At 40.3% G+C, this 20,005-nt stretch overlaps 1 protein-coding gene and 1 pseudogene across 1 annotated transcript in view; both read right to left on the bottom strand.

Annotated features, from left to right (window-relative positions):
- Positions 1–20,005, bottom strand: part of MTHFD1 (methylenetetrahydrofolate dehydrogenase (NADP+ dependent) 1, methenyltetrahydrofolate cyclohydrolase, formyltetrahydrofolate synthetase) — a 72,192-nt gene that overhangs the window by 32,133 nt on the left and 20,054 nt on the right. Inside the window, exons 2-8 of the mRNA XM_006891798.1 lie at positions 18,786–18,870; positions 11,846–11,905; positions 11,394–11,447; positions 9,387–9,523; positions 9,156–9,256; positions 6,559–6,695; positions 5,191–5,302 (exon numbers count right to left, since the gene is read on the bottom strand). Coding sequence (XP_006891860.1) covers positions 5,191–5,302; positions 6,559–6,695; positions 9,156–9,256; positions 9,387–9,523; positions 11,394–11,447; positions 11,846–11,905; positions 18,786–18,870 — 686 coding nt within the window. The remainder of the gene's footprint in view (positions 1–5,190; positions 5,303–6,558; positions 6,696–9,155; positions 9,257–9,386; positions 9,524–11,393; positions 11,448–11,845; positions 11,906–18,785; positions 18,871–20,005) is intronic.
- Positions 16,835–17,029, bottom strand: LOC102848962 (annotated as a pseudogene).

Below are 20,005 nucleotides of genomic sequence, written 5' to 3'. Positions count from 1 at the left end.
TTTTTTTTTGCCAAATGATTGGAAGATCTGTACTTATTCCCATTCAAAAAAGGTGACCCGACAGAGTGTGGAAATTAGTGAACAATATCGCTATCACGTACAAACAAAATCCTGAAGATAATGCAAAAACGACTCGAACAGTACATCAAAAGAGAACTACTAGAAATACAAGCTGGATTTAGAAGGTCGTGGCATTAGAGACATTATTGCCAATGTCAGATGGATCTTGGCAGACAGCAAAGAGCACAAGAGGAATGTCTGTGTTTCACTGACTGTGCAAAGGCGTTTGACTGTGTGGATCATAACAAGTTCTGGATAACTTTGAGAAATATGGGAATCACAGAACACTTGATTGTGCTTATGCAAAAGCTATCCTTGAATCAGGAAGCAGTCCTCAGAACAAAGCAAGGAAAGGAGTGTATCCTGTCTCCATACCATTTCAATCTATATGCAGAACAGATATTTCAGGAGGTTGGGCTTTATGAGGAAGAATACAGTATCAGAATTGGAGAAAGGCTCATCAACAATCTACATTATGCAGATGACACAACCTTGCTTGCTGAGAATGAGGAAGACCTGAAGCGCTTGCTGCAGAAGTTCAAGGACTGCAGTCTTCAATATGGGTTGAAGCTCAACATCAAGAAGACAAAGATTCTCACCACTATCCTAACTGGCAGCAAGCACCATGACAGATGGAGAAGAGACTGATGTTGTTAACAATGACAGCTTACTTGGCTCCACTCTTGGAATCAGCAGTTAGGAGATCAAAAGACTAGGAAAATCTGTTGTCAGGGACCTCTGCAGAGCACTGAGAAGCAACAATGTTAGTCTAGAGACTAAGGTGTGTTTGATTTCAGGCCATGGTTTTTGCAAATACTTGCTGGCATCACAAAGCTGGACAATGACTAAGAATGACAGAAGAAGAATTGATGCTTTTTAGCTGTGGTGCTGGAAAAAGAGTCTTAAACATACCATGGACCACCAAAAAACAAATATGTCTGTCTTGGAGAGGACGAAACCAAGTTTCTCCTTATAAGTTAGAATTTTGAAGTTCTGTCTCACATACTTTGGGCACATGACCAGGAGGGACCAGTCCTTGGAGAAGGCTATTATGCTTGGAAGGATGGAGGGCAGCACAGGAGAGGAAGACCCAGGATGAGACGGATTGATATAGTAACTGGAGTAATGGGGGTCAGTGAGATTGGTTCAGGGCAGGGCAGGCTTCATAGCTGTTGTACACAGGGTCACTATGAGTGGCAGAAGACTCAATAGCACATAACAACAACTCTTAATTTGGCAAGTGACTTATGATGTTAACCCCAAGAATACCATATAAACCATTTAAATTAATATAAACAAAATGTAGTCACAATTATAGGATGTGGTGCTTTTAAACGGAATTATCTGTGGTGAACTTTTAGGCTTCCTAGCCCAGCATGTAATGACTCTGTAACTCGCTGGTGATTCTGCCACCTTTGGGAACCATAGAGAGCAGCCTTATCAATCTCTATTCACCTTTATACCCAAGACCAGTAAAAATAAAAAGTCTGTCAGGAGCGGAGACAGTGCTCTTCTGTTACACATACTTTACCACTTCTGTGGGGAATAAAGGTGAATAGGGTGGTACACTCTGCATTTAAGTCAACACTTCAAATCCATCAGCAAGACTCAGAATCTCCACTCAGTCTTGTCTTTTGCCATCTCTCGTATCTGATACAAAGAAAGCCAAAAGCAGAAACATATTCCAGAAGCAGAAGGAGCTTGAATGTCATATGGCAAGAATGCAAAGTGAGGCTTTGTAGGAGAGCAATTTCTTGATCACTCATTAGATAATTACACTATAAGAGAATGAACGATCAATTATGAGCTACTGTCTTAAAAGCATGGTAGGGAGAGTGGGAGGGAGGTTAAAAATGGTGAAGACTTGACAGTGACTAATGTTCCTGGCAGCTTAATGTCTGTATTTCAAATCTAAGATGAAAAGGGAGGAAAAAAGATTATTCTTGTTATAATTCCCTTCGACAATTCAACAATACTGAGTGTTAGTAATGAGAAAGCCTGAGGCCGGACACTGTAGCACAGAAGAATCCCTAGGTGGCACAAATGGTTAGGTACCTAACTGCTAACTGAAAGGTTAGGAGGTCAAAGCCACCACAATGGAAGAAATGCCTGGAAATATGTTTTAGAAAGGCCATAGTCATGACCATGTGAGGAGGACTATTATACTCCGAAACACAAGGGGTCACTGTGAAAAGAACTGATCCAACAAAACTGGTTTGGTTTTGTTGGCACAAGACTACTGCCTACATGAAAAACAAAACACAACCTCAGGAGAAAGAAACAGAACTAAATTATCAGACACATACAATAAAACAAATACAGAGTTCTGTAGGAAGGGAGGGAAAGAGAAGGATTTTCAGAAGAGCTCATCCCTGTTGAGCAGACATCAGACAGTCCTTGGCAGGAAGAAAGCAGCATTATAGACACACAGGAGGTAAGAAGGAAGTGGCTAAAGTTGAAGGTCAAAGTTGAGCCTTAATTGTCTAGCCAGGGGTCTGGTATGACACTCGATTCACAGAAACAGGTGTTCAAGTGAAAGCTGTTACTTTGGTGAATCTGAAGTAACTATGCAGACATTTCAAATTTCATCTGTGAAAAATTTCCTGATGCAGAGACAGCCTGCTCTACTAATAATGTCAGCATAGAAAGTGCAAAGAACAAACAGCATGTGCAGGGAAACACAAGTTTGACAAAAGGCAGGTACTCACGAAGGGAGTGAGGAAAAGGTTACAGAAGTGAGACAGAACCAGAGTGAGGCTAAGGAACCTGGAAGCAGAGTGGGGAAAGGTGCTCTCAGTGCATGTCACAAGGCACAAGCATGCAGTGGGTATGAGGGGGGACTGGCTGGAGAAAGGATTAAGAAGTTTCTAAGCTGAATTAAAGGGTAATAGTCTGTAGTGATACAACGGAGAAGAGAAGACATTTCTCTTCTCTGGTGGAAATGCCAGGTCAAACATCTTTGTTAAGAAAGTTCTTCAAGAATATCATTGGCAAGAAGAGTCCCTCTTCTGGACTCAAACTGCACACTGCAAGGATTATACTATTATTTTAAACCCACCCATCACCTGTCAGATAGAGAATGTTCTCATCTCCAGCTTCATGTCAGGAGCTTCCTAGTACAGTGGTTAAAATGGCAGGTTCTGACATCAGATGAACCTGCTTATGTATGAACTACACCATTTACCATTTCTTAAGCTGAAGGAACTAAAGAACAAATTTAAGCCTTGAGTTGCAATACTTAATTAAGGATGCTTTGGGCAGAATATTAATTGATCTAGAAAGCATTAAAAAAAGATGGAAAGAGTATACAGAGTCATTGTACCAAAAGGAATTAGCAGACACAGAAGAATTTCATGAAACAATGTATGAGCAAGAGCCCACAGTGATGAAGGAAGAAGTTCAAGCGGCTTTGAAAGAATTGACAAAAAACAAAGCCCCAGAAATTCATGGCATACCAATTGACATTTCAACAAACACACACTGCCCTAGACGTGCTCACCAAGTTGTGCCAAGAGATCTGGAGGACAACCACCTGGCCAACTGACTGGAAGAGATTTGATTTTGTTCCCATTCCAAAGAAAGGTGGCCCAACAGAGTGTGGAAATTATCGAACAATATCATTGATATCCATGCAAGCAACATTCTGCTGAGAATTATCCAAAAACAACTGGAACAGCACATCAACAGAGAACTGTCTGAAGTGCAGTTTGGGTTTAGAAGAGGCCGTGGTACTAAGAATATTATAGTTCATGTCAGATGGATCTTGGCTGAAAGCAGAGAGTACCAGAGGATTCACGAAAGCAGTGTTTCACTGCCTTTGCAAAGGAGTTTGACTGTGTGGATCATAACAAACTGTGGCTGACTCTGAGAAGAACAGGAATCCCAGAACACTTGATTATGCTTATGCAAAACCTATACTTGGACCAGGTGGCAGTCGTCAGAACAGAGCAAGGCAACACTGCATGGTTCAAGACTGGGAAGGGTGTACATCAAGGATGTGTCTTATCTCCATTATGTTTTCAATATATATGCAGGACAGATTATCCAGGAGTCTGAGTTCTATGAGGAGAAATCCATTATGTTTTCAATATATATGCAGGACAGATTATCTGGGAGTCTGAGCTCTATGAGGAGAAATGTGGGATCAGGATTGGAGGTAGATTCATTAACCATCTGCATTATGCAGATAACACAACCATGCTTGCTGAAACTGAGGACCTGCAGCACTTGCTGCAGAAGGTCAAGGACTGCAGCCTTCAATATGGATTGAAACTTAATATCAAGAAAACAAAGATTCTCACCACTGGGACAATTGGCAGCATCATGATAGATGGTGAAGAGACTGAGACTTTAAGAGCTTTAGTTTGCTTGGCTCTACAAATAACACTCTCGGTACCAGCAGCCAGAAAAACTAAAAGACTAATTGCATTGGGAAAGTTTTCTGTTAGAGATCTCTCCAAAGTACTGAAGAGCAACAATGTCAGTCTGGAAACTAAAGTGCACCTGATATAGGCCATGGTCTTTGCAATTACTTGCTATACATCAGAAAGCTGGACAATGACTAGGGATGATAGAAGGAGAATTGATGCCTTTGAGCTGTGGTGCTGGAGAAGAGTACTGAATGTACCATGGACTGCTAAGAGAACAAACAAGTTTGTCTTGGAGAGGGTGAAGCCAGGCTGCTCCTTGATAGCAAGGATTCTGAAGCTTTTAGTGACATACTTTGGGTATGTTGCAAGGCAGGATCAGTCCTTGGAGAGAAACATCATGCTTGAGTGGGTGGAGGGACAGTGCAAGAGAGGAAGACCCTTGATGAGATGGATTAATTCAGTGACTAGGGTAATGGGGGTTGGTGTATCAGGGACAATAAGATTGGCACAGGACAAAGCAGGGTTTAGGGCTGTTGTACATAGAATTGCTATGAGTCACAGGCGACACAATAGCACATAATAACAACATCCTTAGGCAAGCCAATCACTAACCCTTTACAATTATAAGTACAAAATGGGGACAAGAAGTTATTTCTCAGGTTTTATTTGACAAACTCCAATATAACCCTTTCTTGACCCACTTCATCAGAAATCACATTCTGTATATCCCCCCCTCCTGACCCCCTGCAGGAACACTTACCAGGAACATAATTGATTCCACAGTCAATGACTATTGCCCCAGGTTTGATCCACTCCCCTTTCACCATTTCAGGCTGACCAGTGGCAACCACAAGAATATCCCCTTTATTCACCTGGGAAAAGGGAATTCAGACTTCAGAAATGAATCAATGAAATGAGCGAATAAACAAAAATCTAAAAGTGGGAAGGAAACCGTTGAATACTGTACTCGGTTCACAGCTGGATCAAATATTAAACAAGTTAAACCCCTGCACTCATTCCCACAGCCTGCTGGGAAATGGCCTTTCACTGCAGATTTTACTGAATGGGGAAACTGATGAGAGCCTTTAGAGCAGATGAATATAGGCTTGGAGCCGCAGGCTACGGCATGTAACCTTGGAGATGGTGCCCTCTCCCAGCAAACGTGGGTACTACCACCTACCACAGAGCATAACTGAGCAGCTCTCCCCCCATATTTAAGAAATCATACTATCAACCAACCAAAACAAATCCATTGCCATCAAGTTGATCTTAAACGATCATGACACTAGAGGACAAAGAACTGCCTCACAGGGTTTCCAACGCTGTAATCTTTAGAAGCAGAAGGCTGATGACTCTTTTCTTAAGTTACCAAGATTTATAAGCAAAGTGCATGCACACACATACATCATACACCCACAATACCAAGTAGCAATAAAACAAAAAATTGAGAAAATTTGTACTCTCCAGTTAAAATGAAGAAAAATTAAATCCTTAGATAACTCTTCTCTTGTGTATCAGCTGGTAGTTTCAAACCACTAATCGTCCTAACAGGATTCCATGTGCTTCTCACCAGGGACATGCAAATATAAACTTCTTGGGTCCAGGAATCCTATACAGGGGTCAGAACACGCTGCCACAGATGCTACAGGATCACTGTGCGCAGGCTTTAGGAGCATTTCTACCCCAAGACCCTCTCTGGGAGGAATATGTAATCTGACTGCCAGGGCGCAATATAAGCATCTGTACTGGTATGTCTTATGGACCATGAAGGGGCCAGGTGTCAAAAATTATTGATGGAAGGGATGGAGGAAATAGGAAGAGGCTATTTAAGGGGTACCAAGGATTCTTTTGGAGTAATGGAAATATTCTGGAACTAGAGAGTAGTGTTTACCTTCAGAACGCTTGAATCCTGGCCCCTCTGCTGGCTAGTTAAGTAAACTTTGTCAAGTTTTTAATCTAAGTGTGTTTCCTCATTTGGTAAACTAAGACAAGAACCATGGAACTGTTAAAGGGGTTGAATTGGAGAATGGGGGTAAGTACACAGCAGTGTCTGACAGTTTATTGTTAGTCCTTCTCACTATAGGAAGAGAATATACACCCACCTTCTACCCTATTCTAGACCCCTTACCTCTGCATCCAGATTTGCAGTTTTTGAGTGGCAGGTGGTCACTGTGGCATTATTCCACAGAAGCAAGTCATGCATTGGGGCACCAACTATTTTACTGCGCCCCACCACCACCGCATGCCTTCCAGCAATCTGCACCCCTGAAAGAAAAGCCAGCATGCATCAGAGTTGGAAGAAGAAAGCCACCCCCTCTCACATGCCACTTAAACAGGAAAATTCAGAACAATGAATGTACAAAAACAGGTTCTTGGCATCAAACAGAAGTCTTCATAAAAACATTCCTTCTTTGGGGATAATATTCTCAAATCTAGGTTTTCAGCTACAAATTTGGACTTATACATGTGGCTTTCTTACTGTGGGTTCTGGAAAGTAGCAGAAGCCAAGATATATTCTTTGAGTCATAGAGTAGAAAAAAGAAACCTACACTTAAAAAAAAAAAAAGGACATGTAGCTAAATAGTCATATGGGAGAAGGAAGATTTAATTACAAAGAAAAACTATTATAACATAGGATGTATGTAAATGAAGAGGTTAGAAGAGAAGAAAATTACATCAGCATTGATAATTCTTTCTGAGTTTAGTTAGTGCATTTATTGCAGTTTCTCCTTCAAATTTCCTTTCTGGCATATGGTTAAAGGCAAAGGGCTACTTACAGAGAAATGGGAAAGAGGATATTTAATAGGAGTAGAAAGATATTCTTTGCCTATTCAGCATCTGGGCAATACTGTTGTTAGCTACTGTAGATACAATTCAGACTCATGGCAACTCTAAGAGGGTCAGGGCTCCTTGGGATTTTTAAGCTTTTGTCCTTTCAAAAGCAGACTGTTGGGCCTTCCTTCTGAAGTGCCCCTGGATGTATCTGACCTACCAAACTGTCAACTAGCAGACAAGAGCTAAAACAATTGCACAATCCAGGGATTTGACTGGTAGATTCAATGTCCATTTCAAGACTGTTTTATAGTCTGGTCACTTAAGTGTTACACTGCCAACCCAAAGGCAGGAGGTTTGAGTCTTATCAGCTGCTCCTCAGAAGAGAGATGGACAATCTCTTCCCGTGTTACAGACTTCAGATTTACAGCCTCTGAAAACTGACTGGAGAGTTGGCTCCTATTTGACATCCCATAACATTATCTTCAACATAGTAAAGAGGGCTTGAAGGCCTATCTGATAGCAGATTATAGAAAGCATATTTCCCCAGTCAACGAGACTTTAGTCCACAACTGGCCTAAGGATGGAACCGACTGGAGAAGCCAACTAGAACTCGAGGATGCCAAGAGAAAGAGGCACAGGTCAGATCTGGAAGACTAATTTGAATGCATCTCTGCAACAACCATGGCTGAAGGAGGTGGACATTTGTTTAAGGCAGTTTGTGTTAAAAATATGCTATTTATATAAAACTAACTTAATTAGAAAAACCCAAGTTGTTATATAACATGAACATGCAGAAGGCAAGAACTCAAGATCTAAAGTGTTTAAAAGCTCCCTCACCATATACTTTTTGAGCATTCAACAAAGGACCTGAATCTGAAGTAGGGCAAAGGACATCTTCACTAGCTATAAGAGGAAGAAGGAAAAGGACAGCTGCTCTAATTCTGGGGGATTTATCCTTTTTAAGTTTGAACACATTGTTTGCTAAATATGCTAAAGAATATAAATTTAGTTGTTCAGGAGCAGCAATAGCTATCCCAAGGCTTATGGCCTGACCTTTTCTTGCCAACCACAGAAATTTTCATTTATGCTATGGGGGAAAAACAAGCAGGCTGACACTTTCCACTTGAAACTTCTGACCCACTTCCTTTTGGCAGGACACACCTCTTTGTAAAAAATCACTTCTGCTAGAAAGCAGATAAATGGCTGCCAGGAGGGGTAATGGGAAGTGACTATTGGATATACGGTTTCTTTCTGGAGTGACAAAAAATGCGCTGGAATTAGATCGTGAAGATGGATACACACATTGTGAATATACTAAAATGCTACTGAACTATACTTTAAAACTTTAAATCTTAAGTTCTATATATTTGGCCACCATTAGACAAAATCATCTCTGTAGAGCATTCATAATAAAATTAAAATGCCAAGCCATGGACTGGGTAATTGGGCCACCTGTTAGAGAAGTCCATTCGAAGCCATGTGTGTAAGCTTAGAATTACTGTCACATTTCCTCATCCAAGTCCTGAAAGTCTTGGTTACTGGTAGAAGTGATTACTGGCTTAGAACTGGGGGCTTTTGATTTTATGATTTCTCATACTATCTAAATTCTCATTATATAGCTTATTTTGTTGTTTTTTTTCCTCGAAAAAGAAATCACTTTGAAACCAAATAACTTGAGTAAAAACTTGGCTCTGTGATTAATGAACTAAGTCCCTTAACAACTTCCTTAATCTCTCTTGGACTTATTTTCTCTGCTGTTTAAAGTGACAGCACCTATGAATATAAAATGTTGAGAAAATTCAGTGAATATTTAGGTAAAAATTCTAGGAGAAAGAAAGGTCTTTGTACTAATCAAGTCCATTTATTCATGACCTACAATGTATCTCATCTACAGGTAGAGTCAAAAGCAGGCTCCAAGACATGGCACTCTGAGTGTGCTGGTTTATTTACCTGTCTCTTTGATGAGTTCCAAGCAACCTTTGGGTGTACAAGGAATGAAACAGTCATTTAAGTCACCTCTGGCAAGTTTTCCAGCACTGATACTAGTCAGTCTAAAAAAATAAAGTAGGAAAAAATAAGGTGGTTCTATAGATTTGCTTTTTAGAACCAAATACAGTGTGGTCTTGAAACAGAAATATAAATGGAATGATGCAGTGTGATCTAGAAAACCAACTTACTTACCCATCCACATCCTTTTCAGGTGCAATGGCATTGACCACTGTTTCGGTATTAATGGGATTCTCTGAATCTAGAGGAAGCTGTACAATGAACCCATGCACAGTGGAGTCTTCATTCAAAGATATAATACGCTTTAACACCTAAAAGTAATACCATATACAATTTGTAGACTGCATCCAAATCAAAGGGGCAAAGGAAAACTTTTTAAGTAAAATCAAGTTTCCATTTTCCTCTCAAGAGTTAAATTATAATTCTCGCAAACTCTTAAATGATAAACAAAAGTTTAACACAGAACATGTCCCCTAGATGTCTCTAAGACAGACATCAAATGAAAAAGTCAAAACTTTAATAATACACCACAATAATAGCACCCAAATTACCATTATCCAAATCAAGATATAGAATAGCACTATCCAACAACACTTTGTATAATGGTGAAAATGTTCTGTAATTTGTACCTTCTTATGGAATGGTACCTAGTCCCTGGTGCTTACTGAGGGCCTGAAAGGTGGATTGTGAACCAAGCAATAAAATTTTAAACTTTAATGTTAATAGCCATACAGAACTAAAGTCTACCATACAGCATGGTACAAAGAGCACGTCCATGACCTAAGAAAGTTCCCTTGCTCTCTTGCCCTTTCCCAAGGCACTGATCCCTACCAGGAACAACATCATCACTGATCTGTTTTGCCTAATTTTTTTAAAATACTGGTTTATTTACAAACTTAGAATTGTTTTACCTGTTCTTAAAGATCATATAAATGGAATGCACATTTGGATTTTAGAATGCAGGTAAATGTTGGCCAAAAATTCAGAAAATACTTAAAAAAAAATTACATATATGTGTGCGCGCGCGCACGCACACACGCACGCACACACACACACACACACACACACACACACACACACAGACAGAGATATATATGGAGTTCTGGTGGTTTAGTTGTAAACAACTGGGCTGCCAACACAAAGGTATGCAATTTGAATCCACCAGCTACTCTTCGGGAGAAAGCTGGGCAATCTCCTCCTGTGGGATTTAGTGCCTCTGAAAACCTTCTGGAGGGTCAGCTATGAGTCACTTCCAACTAACACATACATATTTGTTGTTGAGTCATCATGTTAACTAAGGCTCATAGTGACCTTCTGAACAATGGCTCTGAAAAAAAAAATTGTTTTTGTTGTGTGTTGTTGAGTCAGAGCCGACTCATAGCTGACCCTCTAGCAGGTTTTCAGAAGCAATGAATCGCATGAGAGGAGATCGCCCATCTTTTACCTGCAGCAGCCAGTGGATTCAAACCGTATGTGCGCTTTGGGATTGCAATAGAGCTTCTACTAGCCCCCCAGAGCTGTGTGTAGATACACAAACCGGCTGCTTTGCAGTGGCTGCACAGCTCTTTACCCACTAGACCACCAGAACTTCGTATCCAGCTATCTTAAATTTTATTTTTAAAATATAATTGAAAATGAGTATTTTACACAACAAATTAATTAATATTTAGTGATTATCATATAAATTAGCCCATGGTACTGGTTGTAATTGCTAGAATCTATCACCATTCTCATTATTTACTATTCTGTCTGTTCTGTTTTCAGTGATCTAATTCTGTCTGTTCTGTTTTCAGTGATCTAGCTCCCTGTCCCTCTTTCGTATCTTTGCTTTCAGGCCAATGTTAATCATTTGGTCTCATACAGTTAACTTTTTCGGGGAGTGTATTTCTCAGAGGTGATACTGTTTATTTAGAAGCAATTTATTGTTTGGCTGAAAGGTGACCTCTGGGAGTGACTTCCATTAGGGATCATTTTTTAGTAAGTATCACTGGTGAGACATAAATACTGCTGAAACCACAATTAATTAATGAGTAATTAATGCTCATAGCCTAGGGCTAACCCATTTACTCTGCTGGTATTTTCAAAAGGAATAATCAGGGCACGTGGAGAAACACCTAAATATCTATGTTAAAGCATCAAAACCCAGACCTCTGAGCATCTGATGCGTAACAAAAGGCTCACCTCAGATTCTGTGGCTGTTCTCGGCAACTTAATGTGAGTGGCTTTGATCCCAATCTGCAAAATAAATAAACAAGATGGCAAGTAAACTAGAGATATGGGCCCATTTCTTTCCAGATCGGACTAAATTAAACCAATCAAGATGGCTTTGTCACCACTTCATCCTTATGTATTCTGAAAAAGCATTCTCATTCTACTCATTTATTTACAAGTGGTCACTACTGCAATTAATCATTTCATGCCCACTATCCCTGCCCTTTGGGAAATAAGCAAATCATTGATGAGAAAATATTTAAGGGCAAATGATGGGCCAGAGTGCCAAATCCATTTCTGTTTACAAAACAGCCTATTTTGAGCGATACAGGCCTTAATGGGGAAAGGTACAAAGGGCAAGGGGTAAAAGACAGAACTAAGGTGAGGGAGCGGGGGTGCTGACACCCCGGTCTAGGTTTTACCTCTTCAGCAGCCTTCAGTTTCACATTTATATAAAGATTTGAATCATCTTTGTCTCCAACCTAGAATAACAAATACATACAAATCAGACAATGAGGGAATGGCAAAGTGTACAAAACGGCTTCTGAAATTTTAGGTTTGATTAAAGGAATGTTTCATCATATGCCACCTATTAGAGAGAACATCGAGGAGGTTGGGGAGAAAATAGGAGCGGCATAGAGTCTCGATCATAGGCAGGACTGCAGCCCTTTCTGAAACCAAAGCCTCCCTGGTTCCCACTCAACAGCCAAGAGAAAAGAAAATGAAAGCGGCATTGGAAACTAGGGAAAGTTCAGGTCTACCAGATACAGGGAATTTCATCCCATTATTGGGCAGACATACCACAGCATCACGTTATGAAGGGCTGACAAATTACCACAAGGATGGAAAAATACCTGGGCTCAGAGACACAGGAACACCCAGAGGGCACATTCCACAGTCAGGGCTTGGAAAGGTCTGGCCTCCTCAAAACAGAGAAATGAGTTGGGTGGACCTGATTCTTGTTTACACAGAACATGTGAGGCAGCAAAGTGTACCCTCAAGACAGAGAAAAGAGTGGCTCGGAAGACAGCGAACCACTGTGTGTGTCTCTACATTCCTTTCATTCACCCAAAGTGCCTCTGGAGGGGCCTTGAACTACCAACCTATCTGTTAGGAGCCAAGATAAACCTGGGGCTCTTTCCATGTCTTTAATCATGATCATACTTTGAGCTCCTCACTGTTATGGTCTATCTATAGACAATGTTCTCTTACAAATATTTTCCCAGCTCCAGCAGTTGGCACTTCTCCTTGGTAAGACTGAAGTATTCTTGCAGTTGATAAGCTGCAATAATGTTGGTTTCTCTGGTACCACAGGGGGAAAGTGGCAAGCTCCTCAATACAGCCCTTTCAACAGAATCACTACAGTTCTTTTCTATTTCTAAAAAACTATTTCCAGACTTTCTCAGGTTCACATTGACTAGGTAAGTGCCCCCTTAGATTTCACTCGGTGAACTCCAAAGGTGGCCTTCATCTTAGACTCTTTTTCATAGTTCATGTACAGACAGTTCAGCTTTGAGAGGCAAAATATTTGTTCCTTAGTCATCTCCTTATTTGTTCTTTAGTTACTCGATGGCACCTAACAATAGGAAGTTACCTCTGGTGGGGCTTCCCTGGAAGTTTGGTCTCCCTCATCTCACTCTTTGGTCATTTTCTATACATGTTTTTTGTCCCTCCTATCAATCCCTCATTGATTCAGGTACTAGACTGACACCCTCTGAGACTGTAAGATCAAAGTAGAAAAGGAGGTGAGGTGGTTCAAGGTATAATGGCATTTGTTCAATGTCATTAATATAAATAATAATTCTCATTATTTAGGCTAACCTCTGAGACTAACTGGTTTCATAGCTCAGTGTCCCGTCCCCCCCCCCCCCCCCTTTTAAACCATTTCTTTTTCAAGCACAAATTCTGTCTGGACTTTTCCCCGTGCCTCTCTCAGGTAGCTGAAATGCAACTCTAAGTAACTTTGCCAGGAAAGGTACTGAGGGCATAATTCTGAGTGTAAGAGTGACTGAAAGGATCTTTCTGCGGTAAAGGACTCCCTTGGATAAACTGGAGTGACAGCCCTTCGGCAGACATGCTGTCTGTGGCATCTAGTATTAAAGAGGACAAGTCTGAAGTCTTTTGTTGTCCTTCTATTCTTCTGTAGGGAACTGTCTTAATTTGAAATAAATGATTATAAAGATATTTCCTAAAAGTTCAAAACTGCAACCTGTTTTAACAAGAAAACCGAAGAGTAACCTGGCATGCATCTGAAATTTGGACAATGAGTAAGGATAATGAAGAATGACTGATGCCTTTGACTTGTGGTGATAAGAGAGTACTGCATATTCCATGAACTGCCAAAAGAACAAACAGCTCTGTCTTGGAGAAAGGTGCTCCTGGGAGGCAGAGATGGTGACACTTTATCTCGCATACTTCAGGCATGTTGTTAGAAGGGGTCAGTCTATAGAAAAAGACGTCATGCTGGGAAAGGTGAGAGCCAGCAAAAGAGGATGAGATGGACCGACACTCTAACAATGGGCCTAGGTGTATCAGAGACGGTAAGGCTGCCCAGGACAAGGCAGGGTACGGCTCTGATGCTCAGAGGGTCGCCATTGGTCACAGTCAACTCGACAGCACCTACCAACGACAATAACAAGCATAGGCCAAAGTTTTATTATAGTGCACAAGAGAGGACCCCTAAGAAGCCAATTCAGAGATTCACTCTCAGTATAAGCGTCAGATAGGTGGGAATGATTATGCCATCATTGTTAGACAGGATAAAAAAGAAGGTTTAATGATTCTTGACTGACAGTCACCTGAGTGGGTGGAAGACTAGTTCCTCAGAACAAATCTTAATCCCTTCATAGTTTATCAGAAAAGTACCTAATCAAGAATGCTAATTTCTTTCTTGAAGAGGTTGAGAATTACATCTTCCATATAGAAAGGTCCAATATCTGAGCAGGTTAGGGACAACTATTTTTCCTTTTTAGGCCAGGATCCACAGAGTGCTGCTATAAAAGACAGTACCTACTTTAGACTTCGCAGGTCACATACTCATTTTTTCCAGCCCCCCTGCCCCAATCCCTTAAAAATATTGATGGTTAATACCCTATGCCATAATTTATTGATTGCTATCTTAAATATACAGTGCCTTAAATGTTTGTCCCCATGTTAATTTTCCTTTCTGCTCCAGAAACTGTTTGAGTTTATTATTAATTTTAGGTCATATGGGTTTTGCTCATATAGTTTGCTTGGATTAAATGTAATGAACTTTGAATAGTTCCTGGTAGGAAATAAATATTAGCTATTTATTACTAAGTACAAAAGTATATTATGTGCTTGTTACTGACTGCCTTTGCGTCAAGAATGACTTATACCAACCCTATGAACAAAAGGCCTGAAGCCTGTCTACAACTATGGACATTTATCAAAGTTCATAGAGTTCTGGAGGCAAGTTGTTTAGGAAGTGGATGCCACTCCTGCTTCCAATATTATGTGCTAGAGCGATAGAAATACAGCCTGATTTGTATCTCTCATGATGAAAACTTTTACTTTTTAAAAAACATTCACTTTTGTGGAAAGTTATTGTCCAGTTTTCACAAGCATCTAAGGTAACCATATGTTGGATCAGGCACACCTTAGTCCTCAAAGCGATATCTTTGTTGAAGAGCCCCCTGCAGCAGTTTTGCCCAATGCAATGCATCATTTGATTTCTTAGCTGCAGAGGCGTTGATTATCAGCTTGAATAAAACAAAATCCTTGAAAATGTCAATTCTTTCTCTATCATGATGTTGTTTATTGGTCCAATTGTGAGACTGTTAGAGCTGTAGAAATGGCACGTGTCCTGTTGTATGTATGTCTTGTTTAAAAAAACCAAAACCACTACTCAAGCTACTGTCCTTGAGTTGGTTATAGCAACCTTTCACTGGATTCTGGAGGCTGTAAGTCACCAATGGGAGGAGATATCCCATCTTTCTCCCTAGAAGCCTATATATTGATTGTTGTTGTTACGTACCATCGAGTTGGAACCAACTCATAGCTGTCCATGGAGCAGAGTTTTTAGAGGCAGTCAATGCACAGGAGGATATTCTTGCCCATTTTTTCCCAAAGGAGCAGCTGGTGTATTCAAACCTCATGTCTTTGAGTTGGCAGTGCAACCTTTTACTACTAAAAACAGAGATGACCTTGGGATTTGGGGCTGAGCATGTGGGGAAGAGGTGGAGCCAGGTACCAGGATGGGAAAGAGGTCTGAGACAACAGAGTTGTGATTACAACATACCGAGTAAACCTTGTATCAGAGACAAAATGTTTTGTGGTGAAGTGCACAAAACTAGTGGTAAATATTAAAAACCTACCACTGTTTATTGGCAAGGACATAGGAGAGACTGGGTGGAACACTGCTTATTATGTAACAAAAGCACTTGCAACCGCAAGTTCAAAATGAAAGTTTGGGAGTCGATTTTAAAAATGGGGCGGGGGGAACCTCCCAATATTGCTAAGAAAAAGATTTACAGAAACAGATTTCTTGCCTATGACATTTACTCTTTCTACAACAAACAATTCACAAGAATAAGCCAAGAAATAACTGGTCTCCAAATGTACTGAGTATACACCCACAACATATGACTTTTATTCTCACTTGGTAATTTGCAAAAAAAGGAAAACCCACCCCAGCAAAGAACACACTGGGTAAACCCACCCCAGCAAAGAACACACTGGGTAGCAAACGGCAGGCCTTCTGCGCTTTTCCTCTCAGGAACCCTCAGTCTCTCTAATGGGGAAATAATGTGCAATTATAGGGAGGGAATGTTTAAGCACTACTCAGAAATTCTTGATAAAACAAGAGACAGAAACTTTGTGAGAGATTAAATGATGTGGGTAGTGACATGCACATAAGAGAACGTGAGGTGAAGAAATGTGTCCTTCTCAAGGGTGTTTCGGATAACAGCCAGCCATTTCCCATCAGTGAAATCAACAAACACTTCACACATTCATTCATAAATGTAGCTGCACAAATATTTGCTGACTGCTTCCTACCAACTATATGACTCTGAACCTAGAGAAGAAATTCCAAGTGGGGAACTAAATGTATAAGTATTCCCTCATGGAGCTGTGGGGCATGGTGAGGTTACTCAGAAAAAATAAGGTGGCCAAGAGTTCTGACCTGTGCCTTGAGGTTTAGGTCTCAGGGAAGCGAGGAATGACAAAGGAAGGAGACAAGGGATAAGAAGGAAATAAGGCTGGTGCCTCAGAAACCAAGAGTCTAGAACTCAGGAGAGCTAGATGTACAAGTCATCAGCCTACATCTGGTTGTGTGGGACCAGATAAAATTGCCTAGAGTAGTAGTTCTCAGAATGGTGCTTGCATTTTCCAGGAACCGAGAGGTCAAATTTATTCTCTTTTTGGTGGGAGAAAAGGTATGTTACTCTTTATTGACTTGGAAGTAGGCTTTGTAGTGAAGACCCTTTGGGTTTAAGAGCATTTTTCTGTTTCCATTCTTCCTGCAATTTCTGCTGCTGCCTGAGCTGCCATGCCTGTAATCCAGCTTCCATTTCCTATGAGAGCAATACCACTCGTCTTGCAAAATTCTTCCTTTGGGCTTTTCTTTGACGCTGGCCTTTCATTGGAGGAGCAGACCTACCATCTGCATAAGACCAGTCTGGAAGCTTGGGAAGGGGCCCGTAACCTGAGGGCTTGGCAGTCAAACCTTGCTGAAGCCACCAACGGTGGCCCTCCAGATACCCAAAAGCGGATTCACTGAAACAGCCATCATGCAAGGAAAGCTCAAGTTTACTGTCATGTCCTTTGCCTTTTTCACCGTGCTGCCATCACAGTGATGGGGCAGAAGTAAAGGTGGAAAGAACTGCTGGAGCTTTAGAACAAATGATGGCAATGGTTTCATCAAGCTAGTGATGTGCCACCACTGTCATTTAGATGAACATATATCAGTTTCACTTGAGAATGTCCTTGACAAAGCAATAAAAATTATTAGTTCTACTAAACCATGACCCTTGGGTGTATTTTAATATTCTGTAGGAAGAGCTGGCAATCACTCATAAAGGACTTCTGTGTAATATAGAAATATGGTGGTTATCTCCAAGAAAAGTTCTTAGCTTTTGTGCTGCAAGCTATACTAGCCACAAATATCCCATTTGAAATACAAGTTGGATCCAAACTGCCAATCTTTTTGGTTAACAGCCAAGCCAGGGGCTTCTTTTAAAGTAAAACAAAGTATCCAAACCATGTAAAATTGCCTTTCTAACTGTAACACAGACCAAAGGATTCTGCTGTGACAAAGTAAAAAAAAATATATATATATAAAAAAATCACTGATAAGAATTTCAGATCCCCAATTTCATTAATTGCTAAAAAATTCTACTTAACTAGCTTTGGTGCAATAACAGAAAAAAAATATACACCATTGTCTGAAAGACTGTTAAAAGACTTCTTCCTTTTCCAGTTATATATCTACACAAAACCAGGTTTTCTCCATATATTAACAAACCCAGCATATAGCAACAGAATGACTACAGAAGATGAGAATCCAGCTTTCTTTTATTAAGCCAGATATTAAAGTTGCACAGAACCTTAAAATAATGTTCTTCTTGACTAAACACTGCTCTGAAAAATTTTTTTATAAAAATATAATGTAAACCTATGAATTTACTAAAGGCCTTTTCAAATAACTATTTTTTAAAATTGTCCAGTTTTCATTTCCAATTCTGTAAATATTGATGGGCAAAATCATGGAAATGAGGTTTTTACATTTTCCAGTAAGTAAATGAGTCCTAAGACTAAAGTTTAAGAAAAACTGGCCCAGTGGGGGGGGGGGGGGGGAGGGGTGGATTCTAATGAGAGTAACAGAAAAGTTCACAATATTCCAACAATTCGAAGTAGAACTTGAAAGGAGTCGTCTGCAGAAGAGAAACGGAAAAGGTATGAGAGCCCACAGAAGCCCCAAACGAAGATCTGAAGCGCTACTGAAAGACAGTAGAGAAGACACTGTCTTAGTTATGGAGTCTGGTATAACAGAAGGACCACAAGTGGGTGGCATTAACAAACTAGTTTGTTCCCAATTAAGAAGGCCTTCTACAAGTCTGATTTTAGGGTGCTGTGGAGCAAGGTCCTTGTCTCTTCAGTTTGCTTCCTGGTTCCCTGGAGAGCTCTATGAGGCTTGGCATCTACTTCCCCCCACCTTTGCTTTTTCTACTTGGTTTAATCTCTTTTACATCTCAAAAAAGATAAATTTAAAGCACACCCTATACTAATCCTGTCTCACTGACTTAAGGAAACTACCATTTTCATATGCAAGTAGAATCACAGGCATTTTGAGAAGGACACAATTCAACAGACATTAGTGGACATGTACTGTCATGATACCTGTAAAATCGCTAAGCCTGGTGTGAATCCAGGGACTTGTTCTTTCATCTGAGCGACTTGGTTCTTCAGTTTCTCCCTTATTTGCCTAGAGAAAAGGGAAAGAGTGAGGTTAACCCTGAATGTATCAAGCACAAACAAGTGATGAGAACTATTTAATGTCTTTCTCTTTTAAATGAAATGATCCCCAATGAACAGCCATTATCTGATTTAATATATCCTATTAACTCCCCATCCATCTTCCAGGTTTAATAAGAATCTCTTCGAATTCCACTGTCACTAGGCTTGAGGTACAAGGATGGTTCATTTAAAGCTTATTCAGTACAGGAAAGAAACAAACAAACAAAAAATCACAACAACTGGAAGTCTTCTAATCCTTGTCTTTTCAGCATTTCTATTATTCCAAGTTTGTCATTAACCCCAAACACCACCACGACCAACTGTAGGCAAGAACTTGAGCTCACACTCTATTGCTTCACCTTCTCTAGTAAGACGATCCAGGGTACCCACATAAGGTGCCAACAATAAAGTAATGAGGCCCCAATTAAAATACAACAGGAGCTTATACTCTAAATAAAGAATTTTCCTTATGAAATCATTTAATAACACATACTCCGTTATGACACTATTATCAACTGACAAATAGGCAACTTTTTTTGATGATACAGAATAGCAATGAAAAGGGAATATATTTTATACCTTACCATTGAGCTAATTTCAGCTCACAGCAAACCCACATGAGTCCCACAGATTTTTCCAAGGCTTTACTCTCATGGAAGTAGATCGTCAAGGCTTTCTTCTATGTGCTTGGCACTGAAACCACCAATCACCCTTCTGTTATTTGTGCTATGTACCAGAAAGTTGGAAATTACCCATAGTTGAGCCTCCAGTGGGTTTTCACAGATAATACGATGCATAGGGAGAGGGTGACCATCTTTCTCCCACAGAGCATCCAGTGGATTCAAACCACCTACCTTTGACTTGGCAGAGCAACTCTTACCACTAGGCCACCAGAGCTGCTTTTCAGTTAGTATGCAGGGACCATCAACTATAGCCACCAATGTGTTCAACGTAATCTAACAGTGTGATGTACCAAACAGTCAAGAACAGAAACAAGATCTGCCTCTTTTGAAAATCCAGTTTCATCATTTACCTCTTCTCATCTCATCTCTATCTTAACCACACTTGCCATAGAGACATTCACAAACATCTCGTCACTGTTT

This window comes from Elephantulus edwardii, unplaced genomic scaffold (assembly GCF_000299155.1).
Source record: "Elephantulus edwardii isolate Elephantulus edwardi_28Jun2011 unplaced genomic scaffold, EleEdw1.0 scaffold00104, whole genome shotgun sequence".
In the NCBI taxonomy this organism is placed as follows: Eukaryota; Metazoa; Chordata; class Mammalia; order Macroscelidea; family Macroscelididae; genus Elephantulus; species Elephantulus edwardii.
The sequence above is the reverse complement of the archived record's forward strand: the minus strand, read 5'-3'. Positions and strand labels throughout refer to the sequence as shown.